Source organism: Drosophila yakuba, chromosome 3L, assembly GCF_016746365.2.
Source record: "Drosophila yakuba strain Tai18E2 chromosome 3L, Prin_Dyak_Tai18E2_2.1, whole genome shotgun sequence".
Classification (NCBI taxonomy): Eukaryota; Metazoa; Arthropoda; class Insecta; order Diptera; family Drosophilidae; genus Drosophila; species Drosophila yakuba.
In genome coordinates this window covers 17,497,434-17,511,344 of record NC_052529.2, presented here as the reverse complement: position 1 = coordinate 17,511,344, position 13,911 = coordinate 17,497,434, and the positions used below count along the sequence as shown (strand labels likewise).

The following is a 13,911-nucleotide window of genomic DNA, read 5'->3' as shown; positions in this document are numbered from 1 at the left end:
ACTGAATGCCAAATAGTCCTCTCCCAGAAATACCAGCGCGTTGGCATTATATAAATCTGATGGGGCTGGCGATCGGGATCGTAAATCTTAATCCGATTGGAACCCATTTTCGGAACGGTGGCGCTAATCATGTGGAACCTCTTTCTGTGCCCAAGTAATCTCCCCCGATAATGCAGGAGTATGCTCGTACTTGAGATCCCGATATTGGGTATAAATTAATGCGGAGCTGACCAACTAACTGTACTTTAAGTTAAATGATCTAATATTTAAATATGTAAAATCTGGAATATTGAAGAATTTAATTTTTTCTAGAAAATTGCAACACTGTTCTTACAGATCTTTCAATACACATATTTTATTCTTTTACCTTTGGAACCTAAGCTATATAAGTTTATAAGAACTACGTGTATACGATTGAGGTGTTATATCAGTCCTAGTGCCTATGAGATCCTATCTGTGAGTCGAGGAGCCCCTGTCATCACGCAACCACGTAAGCAGCTAATTCCGGGGACGTTGCGCCTTCGGCCAAGTTCCTGAACGTGATCCCGGGCAATCCATCCATCAAGTGCGGTCCTGATACCACCGCTCCTACGGCTGATAGATATATCTGTGTACTTATGTACTTACCTCCCAACTGACTCCCCCGCCACTCGGGTGTATTTGTCTAATTCGACAACACAGAAGGCAGATAAACACGAGGCGCTTAATTTTGCGATTGTTATTGTTTTGGCTCCATTGTTGACAACCATTTGATTAAGGAACGATGGGTGGGGTGGATGTAGATGTGGATGTGGGTGGATATATCAGTGGGAGCGGAGCACGTCTCCGGTTCATGGGTGGTGAACGATGGATGATGTACGAGCAGCAGGTTGAAGTTGAATGATAGCATGTTAGCCATGCGATCGAATGGTGGCCAAACAAGTGAATCACAATTGCAAACTGTTTGTTTTTGGGCTTAGATATTAAACGGAGTTACGAAATAAGTCATTTTAGAGATAAAATGTAAGTCCCCGTATTGAACAAGCTTTAATTAATTGCCTTCATTTTCTGCAACGCAGAACTTCATTTCATAACTAAAGCTTTTAATAACACCAGCAATAGTTAAGAGTTAAGAGGTAATCCATTGGGTTGTAATGGCCGTAAATCAAACAAATATTCCTTTGAGTGCCAATGCCCTTACATCGAGTTTGCCAGAAAACAAAGCTGTTGAAAGCCGTTTTGAACTGCTTCTTCAAATAGAATTTCTTTATGCGCCCCTATTATAAAGATGTTGAGATTACCGGTGCTTAATCGCTAAATAATTAGCACCGCCTCGTAAAGAGACTTTAACACCCTAGCACTCCCAATTTTAGGTCCCACTTCAAGCCAAGTTGTTTGGACACCGCTTGGTCACGTGTTTACGACACACTTTACCCTCGTATAAAGTGTAAGTGGAGCCAAGTGGTTCGATTTACCCCATATGCATATGAAAGGTGCTTGCTTGCGCTGCGAGTTGCAACATAATGCATTGTAATCATTGTAATACTGACCGATCTGCGTTGCGTTGAATGGGTCAGTTCTGGCATTATATGGCTACATGCGCCAGTTCTTCGATTAAGTAAGAAAGAATGATTGTGTACTTCAGTTCTGTGATAAGCCTTAGCCGCTCGATAGCAACGCACATGGGAATACTCTTTAATACATTCACTAGAAGCCCGGAGTCTTTAAGGCTTTTATTAGATTTGAGTAAATCCGGTCCATGTTTATTCAGGGGGTTCCCCTTATCGGAGGACTTGATTACATACCACGTACAAGAGATTTATAGTGGCGCAGCCAGACATTGATAGCTCAATCGTCCATCGGTGCCTTAAGCTACGTTATGACACAGCAAGTTAGTAGTTAACCAACAATTAAAACATGCAGTTAATCTCCAGTTAAATGTATGTATTATATTATGCTTTACAACTAGGCGAAAACAGTTGGGGCTAAAAGAAGAATCGAATGTATTGCGACAACGCGGCGCGGAAGTGGCATCCTCTCTTCCGCCACCCCATTTCACATCACTTCAGAATGGACCATTTGAGTTGTTCACGTGCCGATTGCAGAACCTAAAAGATAGATAGCACACACATATATAGATACAGATACAGATACTCAGCAGTAATTTCGATCAATTAGCTAATGAACCAAATCAAAATGAACGCGAAGTTCCAGAACATGTTCACCAGTTTTATTTAAACATTCTCAGAGTACAATGGATTGGGCAATATGGGGAAAAGTAATCAAAATTCAGTAACAAGTGCAAAAGGTACAAAACTTGACAATGATAAACAACTACTTTAAATCGTAATACGTATTACTAACTGGAAGCATGAATAAAAATAGGCACAATTTTACAACATTAAAACAATTTTGTTGAAACTAAAAATAAATCGTAATTTAACACAAATGTTAAATGTTAAATGTCTAAGGCAACTTATAGCGCTCAATTCCGTAACAAACTACATATAATTTTCGAGAACAAAGAGCCTGTTTATTTGATCATAGGGCGAGTAAAACTAAATGAGAAAATATATTCCTGCAGGTTATCGAATTGCGAAGCGAAAACGAAACCAGTTAAAATTAAAGTACAAACGGCTACCAACAAGTTGTAAACACTTAGAAGAGCTACTAAGTAGAGAGACTACCAAAATATACCATTAAGGGTATTAGTTACCTGGGCGACGGTCTGTTCGGCAATTGGAATGTCATCGTTGCGCAGATCAACGCGTTTCACCACGGACGACGGATCGGCATCCAGAATTATGCTGTTTAGAGACAGGTTTTGGTTAGAATAAAATATTTGTTGTTTAAAATATAATGTGTACAGTGAGGGCAAGGAGCGGCTTTTTTAACTTTAGGTGGATTTTGTAGCTCAGCCTATAGTCATAATAATCAATTTAAGCTGTAGGGCACATATGCTAGGGCTTGTATACATTAGTTTGCTTCTAGATTTTGATCTTAAGTTTGCTTTAGATGAAATAACCTATACATAACATTGCAATTATTATATTATATTAATAACATCAGAAAACTAAACTGTTTGACTTTAACTGGCTTTTGTTAAGAAAGGGGAAGCTTGAAATCCAGTTAACTACTTAGAGACACAAAAAAGGCTTCACTTGAGCTTGTCCAAATGATACTCTAGTTAATAACAATGTGATTTCTGGGTATTTGGACGGTACACATGAAGTTTTCTAAGTGAACTGCTTCTAATGGATATTTCTATAACTTTGTCCCTGCTTCTGCCCATCACTGTATACAGCAATACACACCCTCCGTCGCAGATCTCGTCAAAGGCCAGCATGATGATCTCCAGGTTATCCAGCACCAGGCGCTTCTCCACGTTCTTCTTGAGGATCAGGCTGATGGAATCGTAGAGGCAGTTGAGCACGGAGAGCAGGATGAGCTCGTTCTCGTAGGCGTTGCCCATCACGTAGAAGAAGAGGTCCACGTTGCTCTTGTAGACGCAGGTAAGTCCATCCAGCATGATGATCTCCGTGTTGGAGCGGTGCGTCTTGTTGAACAGATTCTTTTCAAAGGCCTTCTGCTCCTTCAACGTGGACAGGATGTTCTTGTCGTAGTACTTGGCCAGGATGCGGTTGCCATCGTTGTCCATGATGCACATGCCCTTGATGATGTCCTGCGGCACATATTGCAATAGATTTTAAGCCCTTCAATTGTGTATTTTGCAATTTACCATCATAAATCCGTCCATCTTCACTTGTTTTCGTGTCTTACACGTCACTTTAGTATGACCGTATCGCGACCGCTAAATTATATCAACAAAGCAGCACTGCCAACTCGCGCCACAAAATAAATAGCTAGATAAATCTGCAACTAGCTAGAAAAGAAAAGCTAACATTTTTGAATTCTATGTAAGCCGTAATGTTATTTATATTATTATAAAATATTTTTAATCTTAATTTGAAAAGCTGTGGTTGGCTTGCTTTAGCTGTCTTTATGCTTTTGAGCTTGGGATGACCGTAGAAATGGGCATATTTTTAGGCACTAAAGCACAAAATAGATATTTAGAACTAAATCGACATATTAGCCGTTACTCTGCTCGCATATGTAAAAAATGGTAAAAAAGGAGCTTGAGTTTTTGTATGTGGAAGAGAATGACAGTTTAAATTTAAATAACCAAGCAGGGTTTAAAAAATAACTTAAAAAGGCCGAAATGAATTTTTAGCTAAAACTATGATTATTTTTAAAGTCCTAATGAGAGCTACAATTTTGCTTCAAAGTCACTTGCCTTTGATTTGTCTGTTTCAAAAAGAGGAAACAGTTTTAAGAACTTACGAACAACTGCTGACAGCCAAAATTTGAATATTTTAGTAACACCGAACAGACACACGTATAAATTATTTCTGCTCAGCCAACGAAATTGTTAGATTCAATTGTGTATATTTTTATGTGAACAATAGATTGAGATCCATTGTGATGGAGACTTTGCCGGATGAGTACTTAGCCCATCCGGATCAGGAGCTGCTGGGCTGCAAACTGGACCGTTCCGCGCGCCGTCGGCACAACCACGAAGCCATGGCAGATGCCCATGTGGTGCTGACGACCACAGCGGTGAAACCGAAGCCACTAAAGCCGGAGTCCAAAAAGCTGCGCAGGAAGCTATCCGAGTGCGAGCAGGAGAAGCAGTCACTGGCCCAGGCCATTCAGGAGAAGAATCTGGAGATATCAGACTTGAAGAAATCGGTTGATTCGCTCAACGAGGTGCTCAACTCGGTGCCCATTGATGAGCTGCGATGCAACTCCTCCATTGCGGGCACCAAAATCCTCGAACTGAGCAAGAAGAACCGCCAGATGCGTGCCGAATTGGAGCAGGCAAAGAATCGGCTGGGTAAGAAGGATGCCCAGATCGAGAAGCTGGAGAAGGATTTGCGTGCCCACGAGGATAAGCTGCAGCAGAACCAGGATCTCCTAAAGAAGGGCTGCTCCGCCGACGAGCTCCAGGCCAAGATCAACAGTATGCAGCAAAAGCTCTTCGAGACGCGAAACAGGAACACCGAGCTACAAAACCAACTGAAACTGGCCCAAAAGTGCTTGCAGCACGAGATCGGCGAAAGCTGCAACATCAACATCCTGGCCAACAATCTCAATCAGGCAAATTGGCGTGGTCGTGCCCAGCAGATCATCACGCTCACCCAGAAAGTGCAGGAGCTCAAGGCTCGCTTGGATTTCTACGAGGACCGAGCCGTGGATCGCACCGAATATGCCCCAGTACCGTTGGGTTCGGATCTGGACTTGGTCACCGGCAACTGCCGATCACATCATGCCAGCTCAGAGAGATTAGGGGGAGGCGATGGCGGCGGAGCCACAACTGCTACCTTCGATCGCTTCACACCGGGAGTGCGTAAAAGTGAGATTCTTCACCGGGCCAAAGTGGAAGCGCTGGAGAAGGAGATCCTTAGCCTGCAAAACCAACTGGAGGAGCAGCGCAGCAAGACTCTCGCTTTGAAAGTAAGGAACAAGAACCTCAACGAGGAGATGAACAAGTACAAGATTCGATCCAATGAGCTGGAGGAGCAGACCGACTTCAATGGCGTCAATATCAATACCATGAATGACAAACTGAACCGTCAGAGGATTCAGTACGAGAGCCGTCTGGATGACATGCGTGGCGAACTCATCCGGGTGACCGAGGAGCGGGATCTTTCGCGCCGACAAATGGAAGAGCTGAGCGGCATGCATCTGGATCTTCAGACGGTGGTCAAGCAGAAGGATGTGGCCATGGCCAGCATGCAGGATATGATCAAGAAGCTGGAAATGGACCTGCGTGCCCTCTCCGGCGGCTTCCTCTTCTCTTGTCGCGAGTTTCGAAAGGTAAAAATGGGTAGATTAACGAAGCTATTTAATTGCTAAATCACATTCTGCAGGAGGAATTTGTGGGTATCCTTGATGCCCTCGAGGTGGAGAAGAACCAACTAATGTTGCTCACCAAATCCCTGGGAGACCGTCTGGAGACGGAGAGAGCGAAGAACGAGGCTGCTCAGGAGCAGATTGGCAAGCTAAAGACCCGCATCGGCCGACTGGAAGTTAAGATCAGGGATCTTGAGAAGGAACTCGATGTGCAGTCCGACAAGAAGAAGCGCACCCAGCGAATGGCCGACTACGCCAGTTCGCTGAGTCGCACTTCTCTTAACGGATCGATTGGTTCCTTCTGCTTTGAAAACCAGTCCCAGTATCAATCCACCACCACTCTTAACTCGACCGCCCAGCCTGAGGCCAAAATTGAGGATCTCAAGAATAAGTAAGTAGAAGTATCATCTCTTCATTAAAGAACTATCGTTCGTACGTGGTACCAAAACATTCCTATAAATTATTAACTAATTCTTAATTAAATACTTCAACTGCTTACATTCTCGTAATATTTCAGCCTCGAACTGGCCAAGGAGAAAATCACAATGCTGACAGAGAAGCTGGAATATATCACCGAGGAGAAGCACGCAGACGCCAAGTTTTTCGAAGACACCATAAACAGTACCAAGAATATTATCCTTGAAACAATACTCGGAGCCCGCGAAAAAGGATCGATGGATCGTAGCATAAATGCGGATAAAACCACGAGCGAGATTTCCATTCAATAATGAAGATGAGAAAACACGATTTGTATTTTGATTAATTTTTATGTTCTTTGCAATGCGGGCAAACTCGAAGAGAAGTCACGCCATATAACTATAATGTTATTAAACTTACATGGCATTGCAATGCACATTGTGAATTCTGAAGTACCTAGATAAATACGAGTTTTAAATTTTCATAAATTTTTATTTTATTTGTAACACGTTCACAAAACGAAGCCTTTGGCGCTGCTTCTACTTCAGGATAAGATTAGATTAATTCAAGTATTTGTTAGGTGATTTCTTTCCCCTCGAAGCATTTTCAATTGCATTATGCCTATATAATTGTTATTAATTGCTTTCTATAGCTATGTATGTGTGTGAGTGTGGTGTAAGTTAAGTTAATAATACATTATATAGCTTGACTTGCCATAGAAAAACGATCCTCCAATCACATATTAAATTATTTTTAGTTGTCGGTTGTAAATTGCTTCGTTACTTGCGTTAGAAATTCGTTCTCCATTGCATGCATACGGTATGAAAATGTATAAGTTACAGTATAAGTATATTTTATTGATTCTTTAATGCATTATTGATAAGCCTAGTAAATTGGTTTTATCTAAAAAACACGTTTTAGCAAATTAAAGGCACTTTCAAGGATTTCTTTTGTGAAACGAAACGATATCTCCTTATTCTTTCTTCAATTTAAACACTAGAAACAAACAATATAATTATTATTATTCTCTTAACAAAAATATATATATTAAAAAACATGAATCTCCCCCAAAAACAAGAACAATATCTTCCATGTCCTCCTCGTTTACACAGATAAATTGACAAAATGGTAGGGATAAGGACCCCATTCAGACCGATCAGAATCTGAGTGGATTGCTAATGCGAAAAGCTTTCAAAAAGCCTAAGAAAACTTGGGGGAAATTTGTGTTGGCTACTGCCCCGTAAGTATTACTTTGAGAACTTCTAATTAGATTAGAAAACCTTTGCCTTGGGATTTTGCTATCCACAACATGTTATGCTGAAGCACTTTAGCTAATCGAATTGTTTATAGATATCCGTACTTGTATATGATTGGTAAGCTATAGTGTACGATTAGCTGATTAACGTTTTGTATACTCTTCAATAAATATCTGTATAAATTTGATTTATTAAGGGCTGTAGATAAATGCAAACTTGGCTGGGTTAGCTTGGTCGCTCAATTTCTTTATGGAATCGGTGCAGATATATGTTCCGCTTTCACATATTAGCCGATTCATAGCTGAAACACATTCGACGCTGTTGCTGATTTCTCATAACTCTGCTGTGGCTTCGTTTATTTAATAAGATGGATATCGGATTGTTGGTTCTTGGTTGGATTACTAATAAATTTAAAATTAATTAATCAATTTCCCTTCTCTTTTTACATAATCTGCTGCTTTGCTATATATAGTATTTATATATCTATGTATGTAGTGGATGCAGTATAAGTTAATGCACTAAAGATTTAAATTTTGGGTGTTGTTGGGATGTGAGACTCCCATCATCGCCGGCGCCGCCTGAATACGTGATTGAAATAGTAGTAAATGTCCTGCTCGGCCTGCTGCTGCGGCGTCTTCTTGGCCAACTCCTGCTGCTGCTTGGAATCCACTTGCGGATGGTAGTTGCTGTAGTGGTTGTAGCCATGCATGTCGTACGGATTGTGGTGACCCGGATGCATGCCTGCTGGCGGAGGGACTCCTCCACCTCCGCCGTGAACCCCGTGTCGTCCGTTCCTCATCATTAGATTCGCGTGCATGTTGCGATCCGCAATGAAAACGTTGACGAAGAAGGCGAGCACGAGCAGGATGTAGAGCAGGCAGATTAGGATCACCACAAACTGCTGGCGGCAGCAGCAGTAGTAAAACATTCCCTATTATATAACCGCCTGCTCCACATAGTTGGCGGGCAGCATGCCGGTCTTGCCGGTACGCTCCACCCGTCCGGTCATCCAGCCTGAATCGATCGACTCCACCTCGAAGATGACGTCGCCTTCGCGGAAGCTGACCTCGTCGACGTCCTGCGCCTCATAGTCGTAGATGGCCCGATAGACGCGCTAAAGTATAGTAATATACATTTGATAAGTGTGTAAAATATGAGAGGCTACCATTTAAAACATACCATTGAAGTGCTTTGTCGAGATTGTTTCTCCTGGAGGGAGGAGTAGGATGGCTGCTGGCGCATTTGCTGTTGCTGCGGCGGATGCTCCTGCTGCTGCATCATCTGCACCTGTTGGTAGTACTGCTGGTGCTTCTGCTGCTGGTGAGCCTGCTCGGCGGCTGTAAGCGATCCGTAGATGCCGTTGGCCGGATCAATATCGGAAACGGAGCCAATGCGCTTGGGGTAGACGCTGTTGCCTGCGAGGACATAAAAGGCTGGATTAGTTCTGTTAACGCTACATATTTTCTAGCCGGGGACAAGGACAAGATGAGTGTGTAACATCGAGCTGAGCGCGCACTATCACTACCTCGAACTACCAGCTAGCCTGCTCCGCAACTTACCACCTTGAGTGCCCCGTGGCTCGGAGCTGTAGACCAAAGTGGTGCTGGACCGGCCGGCATTGGGCACCACCCTTGGTCCATCCGTCAGCGGATCGTAGTCCGCTATCTTTCCGATATTGCTGCCGCCTGCCACATGCTGTTGCTGCAGGCTTGGCACATGCCCATTGCTAGCGTGTTGCTTAACGTTTATCGAATTTTCCGAAGGAGTCACAGCGGCGTAATTGGGAGACGCGTACAATTGCTGGATGTGATTCTGGGCAGCTCCTGGCCCGGCTGTCACTTGTTGCTTGCCGTTGCCATCGTAGGCGGTGACATTGGCCGCCGAGCGTCTCATTTGTGGCGGCAACATTTGGGTCTGGGAGCCGTGCCCATTATTGTTGATGTTGCTGTGGTGGCTGTGCGAAATGCCGCCGTTGCTGGCATTGTTGTTCAGCAGGCTGTGGTGCGATTGCTGCTGTGGGGCAGCCACCAGCGTGGGGTTGGTGCTCTGTTGCTGCTGGTGCTGCTGCTGCTGTGGCTGGTCGTACTGATCCACGGAATTGCCGCTGGGATGATGGGAGTTCTGGAGTATGGCCGAGCGCATCTCATTGTAGCTGTTGAGCGCCTGCTGCTGCGGATTCGAAGGCGACTGTGGTGGCGGCATCTGTTGCTGCTGGGATGTTGCTGTGGGATACAGATGTGAGGCTTGTTTAATGGCTTGCTGTTGCAGCAGCTGCTGCTGTTGTTGTTGCTGCTGCTGCTGGCGCAGCGCCTGTGGTTGCTGGTAGTGTGCATAGGGATCGTGCAGTTGCTGCTGCTGTGCCCGCTGTTGCTGCTGTTGTTGTTGCTGCTGATGCTGCTGTTGCTGTTGGAGTTGTTGGTATGTGGGCGTTATGGCCGCTGTGTTGTATTGCTGGTGTTGTATGGGTGGCGGTGGCAGGGTCTGTTGCTGCTGTTGCAGATAGTGTTGGTGTTGGTGTTGTTGCTGCTGCTGCAGTTGCTGCTGATGTTGCTGGTACTGCTGCTGTTGCTGCTGTTGGTGTTGGTGTTGCAGCTGCTGTTGTTGCTGATGCTGCTGGTGTAGTGTTGTCGCTGCTGGCGGAATGGGTGAGGCTGTGGGTGCATATTGCGAGAATTGTTCAGCTGCCAATTGCTCAGAGAAGTATTCCGATTCATCTTTTCGATTTTTTCGATATTTATCGATTTCGAGGTGGCGATTAATTAGTTGCAACATTGTCCACAGTCGTTGTTGTTAGTGTGGATGTGTGTGGTGGTGGTGGTGTTGTTGTTGTTGTGTTGTGTGTATCGTTAGGTTAACGGTAGTTCAGAAAGCACACAAATTATGTTGTTGATTTTATTGTTGCAGTTGGTTGATGGTGTGGGATAAATGGCAACAAATGATAAACAAAGTCCACAACAAAATAAAAGGAAAGAAAACAAACCATAAAAAACGGCATTATAATCAATATTAATTACACAATGTGACAGCTGTGATGGAAATAGATACAACATGGATGGATAGTGCAGAATTGCAAATTCTGACATGCCACATGCATTTCTATACAGTGGAAGTACAGTGGATACAAAGTAAGGATTCGGGTTAGGTAAATAAAATCATAGAAAAGGAAAGGATAAGAAGGAAAGGGAAGATACTTCTTTTTGAGTAAATTAATTCAAGTGACATTTAATATAAAATTTAAATTTTTAATTCAATGAACAAAAAAATCAATAACAACCGCTACACAAGTTCTCTGTAAGCAGGCTTTGTAATTTTTTGTGACCATTTAAATGCATGCATGAGTGAATGACGTCAATAGACTATTATAAACACATTAAGTCAATTGAAATTCGAATAAATTAATTCAAACAGTAAGCCCGGCCCACCACCAACTGACCATTATTAAGCGAACGAGCGGTCGCAAACAATAAAGCTTTGATACCAGTGACGATGAGGAGGAAAGATACAACAGTTAGAGGCTTAGAGGGGTCTGGTCTCACAGAGATGGAAATATGTAGTGATAGATACAGACGGAGGAGGGCGAGTGCAAGACGAATACTCACTGCTGCTGTCGGAGACCTCGGCGGATCCTCGCTGCTTCTCCATGGCCGCCTTCTTCTCCAGATCCCCGTGATATGCCACGTTCGATATGTGCTTCGTGTTCTGTTTGATCCTCAGCGTTTCCGGGTCATCGGCCACCTGTCGGATGCAAAAGCAATTAGCAACGGCATGCTCCAAATGGGGATGCAACTGTACATATATCAAGCCTTATCGCAACATTAGGACAGATATATGTATGTTCCGCACTGAACTGAACTTCATAAAGACCGCGCGTTAGTAATATGAAAGAACTATCCATTGCGGAACTAAATTAAACCAAATAAGGAATATGTTCGCAATGGAGGTAAAAATAACTTTGGATAATTGGGCTTCCTGTGCACATCTTGCACTCTCAACTTCTCTGCACTGACCTGTGTAAATTTGCCCTTGGCCTTCTCAAAGTCCGCGTGGTACTTAACGTTCGACTGGATTTTCGTGTTCTCCGCGATGCGCTTCAGTTCGGGCGTATCGGCAATGGCCGTTGCCTTGGCCTTCGGGATGTGTCTGCAAGAGGGAAGAGGGGGAGGAGAGCAGGGATTAGGTTATAGATCAGCAAAGTTAGAGGAGTTAACGCTAGTCAACTGTGCTAGCAGTTGCACAGTCGCTCGTTCTGTGGCATGCCGCACATAAAGTTCATCATCGTACTCGCACACTGCCGGTGGCAATCGGAGCTCTCGCTGAAAATTCTCCACGCCAGCTGGCCAACTTGGATTTCGGATTTGGTTTTCGGATTCACGGAAATTCCGCTCGAGTGGGTGGAATGAGAGATGCTGATTCTGCTGCGGGGGATATACATATGCACATTCGCATATACTTATATAGGGGCCACAGCATATCCATCTCTGATTTCATGTTGGCTTCGTGTGAAAACCTCTGACCTCGCCCCTTAGCTTTTATCAATTAAAACGGAGCCCCAAACAGCAGAAACTACGTGTATTTTTGTGGTTTGATTGGGGTTTTCTTTAGTTACCCCCGGGCAAAATAACGGGAATGCATTTCCACAGATTTTTCTGTGGCTAAATGTAGTTTATCAAAAGCCTGATTAATATGGTAGTGGTTTAGTCTTAGTTCGCCATTGCGTTTATGCAACTTTTAGCTTGTCTAGGAAGTTTTAATCCAAATAATTAGCATGGGAATTAAATAGAAGACCACAATGCAAATTTATTTGGTTTAAAGCATGTGAAAAGCACATTAGTTGAGAGCTACCATTTCCTTTGAGGATTAGGAATGCTATTGCAAAACTATTCATTCCATCCACATTCACGGCTTTCTGACGAACATTTGATTTTATTTAGGTGTTATTTTTAAATTAAATAAAAAATATATAAAACATTCAAGCAACCAAGCTTAACTGATAAAATCACAGTGAAAACCATTGAATGAACGCAAAACACAATACCATTGATATTATTATAGCACTTTTTGGATCAACTTCCCAGCTTCGTCCCCACAGACTAATACATCAATTTAATTATTGGCAGCAGCAAGGAATAACATGGCGCATCTGTTATGCGAAAGTAATCATGGCGAACAAACACACGCAGTTTTGTGCAGTTCCATAAATTCACAACTCTTTTTGTTTGCAGCCATGTGCGGAGTGCTTTAACCTATCAGCGGGCTAATCGATCGATCGATTGGACAACAACCCAACTGATAACCAACCTCGATGACTCGACTCGTGAGGTTGATAAACCCACAGCGGGGAAGAACTCCTTTCTGCCTTTTAGCCCTATTATAGTCCCTCACCTCATATAAACCATATAACAGTATTGTAAACGTAATTGCATGCAAGTCTATTGGCTTTATAGAATATTTATGGGTTTTTAGCGATGTTATAATCGCCTACAGCTGGCGCCGACTTTCGAAAGGTGGTAGGTGGCAGGGGTGTTGTTTTCACATCGTTCTTCCACCGACAATAAGTTGCAATCGCTGTGGAATGCGAACCAGCGACAAAACAATGACAACTGTCACACACGCACAGAGGTGACCACCATCGAGATGGATGGTAATGGTAATGGTACGGCTCGCTATATGGTATATGGAATATAGTATATAGTATTTGCTATAATGGCATAATGGTGCGGTACACATACGGTGGACAGTTGATAGTGGCACAAGGCCGTTTAATGACCAAAGCGTGTGAGCAGCACCAGACCCAGAATCACTGAGAGAGCACCGATGCATGTAGGTCTATTCCAAACAACAAGACTTTGTGTAAGCTGTCTTAAACGCGACGAATTTAGTATGCTCTCTATTTACCCACCCTAATTCACTTTACTAAAAAGACCCAAAATAATTTAAAAGACTTTACAAGACAACTGTGATATGACTATACTGTTATAACTATATATCTCAAATTTCGTTTGATCTTGGACAATTTTATAGGCAAATATATACCTACAATTAACACCAAAGGGTTAAGTCATGTGAAAACAGTACCCTTGCAAATTAAAGTATTGGTTTTCAGATAGTTTTCACCAGCAGATACCCCAGATAAATAGTACAACCCGCGAAAAGGGTATACCCTAAGTGCAACAATAATGCATTGTTGTTGCCGCTGCAAGCTTTGCTTTACTTTGCTTTATCGTTCAATATGCGTTGCATGTGTGTGCCACAGATAGAAACAGGGCAGGAGAAGCGGTGTAGAGGGGGCGGGGAGGCGGATGAGGTGGTGGCCAAGGGGCAGAAATAAGTACAAAGCCCGAACCGC

At 43.3% G+C, this 13,911-nt stretch overlaps 4 protein-coding genes across 7 annotated transcripts in view; 1 reads left to right on the top strand and 3 right to left on the bottom strand.

Moving 5' to 3' along the window:
- Positions 1 to 1,908: 1,908 nt before the first annotated feature.
- Positions 1,909 to 3,845, bottom strand: LOC6534422 (coatomer subunit zeta-1). Its single transcript, XM_002095064.4, has 4 exons — positions 3,719 to 3,845; positions 3,294 to 3,661; positions 2,696 to 2,786; positions 1,909 to 2,087 (listed from the first exon to the last, which is right to left on the bottom strand). Exons 1-4 carry the CDS (start codon positions 3,734 to 3,736, stop codon positions 2,040 to 2,042), a joined length of 525 nt encoding a protein of 174 aa, XP_002095100.1. The 5' UTR covers positions 3,737 to 3,845; the 3' UTR covers positions 1,909 to 2,039.
- A 447-nt stretch (positions 3,846 to 4,292) lies between these two features.
- Positions 4,293 to 6,797, top strand: LOC6534421 (coiled-coil domain-containing protein 13). Its single transcript, XM_002095063.4, has 3 exons — positions 4,293 to 5,856; positions 5,910 to 6,283; positions 6,410 to 6,797. Exons 1-3 carry the CDS (start codon positions 4,462 to 4,464, stop codon positions 6,618 to 6,620), a joined length of 1,980 nt encoding a protein of 659 aa, XP_002095099.1. The 5' UTR covers positions 4,293 to 4,461; the 3' UTR covers positions 6,621 to 6,797.
- Positions 6,798 to 7,893: 1,096 nt separating this feature from the next.
- LOC6534420 lies at positions 7,894 to 8,493 on the bottom strand. Its single transcript, XM_002095062.4, has one exon. It carries the CDS (start codon positions 8,491 to 8,493, stop codon positions 8,128 to 8,130), a length of 366 nt encoding a protein of 121 aa, XP_002095098.2. The 3' UTR covers positions 7,894 to 8,127.
- A 6-nt stretch (positions 8,494 to 8,499) lies between these two features.
- Positions 8,500 to 13,911, bottom strand: part of LOC6534418 (LIM and SH3 domain protein Lasp) — a 28,210-nt gene continuing 22,798 nt past the window's right edge. Inside the window, exons 3-7 of one of the 4 annotated variants that reach the window (XM_015195142.3) lie at positions 11,573 to 11,705; positions 11,165 to 11,300; positions 9,125 to 10,279; positions 8,745 to 8,980; positions 8,500 to 8,679 (exon numbers count right to left, since the gene is read on the bottom strand). In XM_015195142.3, the coding sequence (XP_015050628.1) occupies positions 8,500 to 8,679; positions 8,745 to 8,980; positions 9,125 to 10,279; positions 11,165 to 11,300; positions 11,573 to 11,705 (1,840 nt within the window). The remainder of the gene's footprint in view (positions 8,680 to 8,744; positions 8,981 to 9,124; positions 10,280 to 11,164; positions 11,301 to 11,572; positions 11,706 to 13,911) is intronic. The other 3 variants (XM_002095060.4, XM_015195143.3, XM_039373511.2) reach the window with 3 other exon arrangements.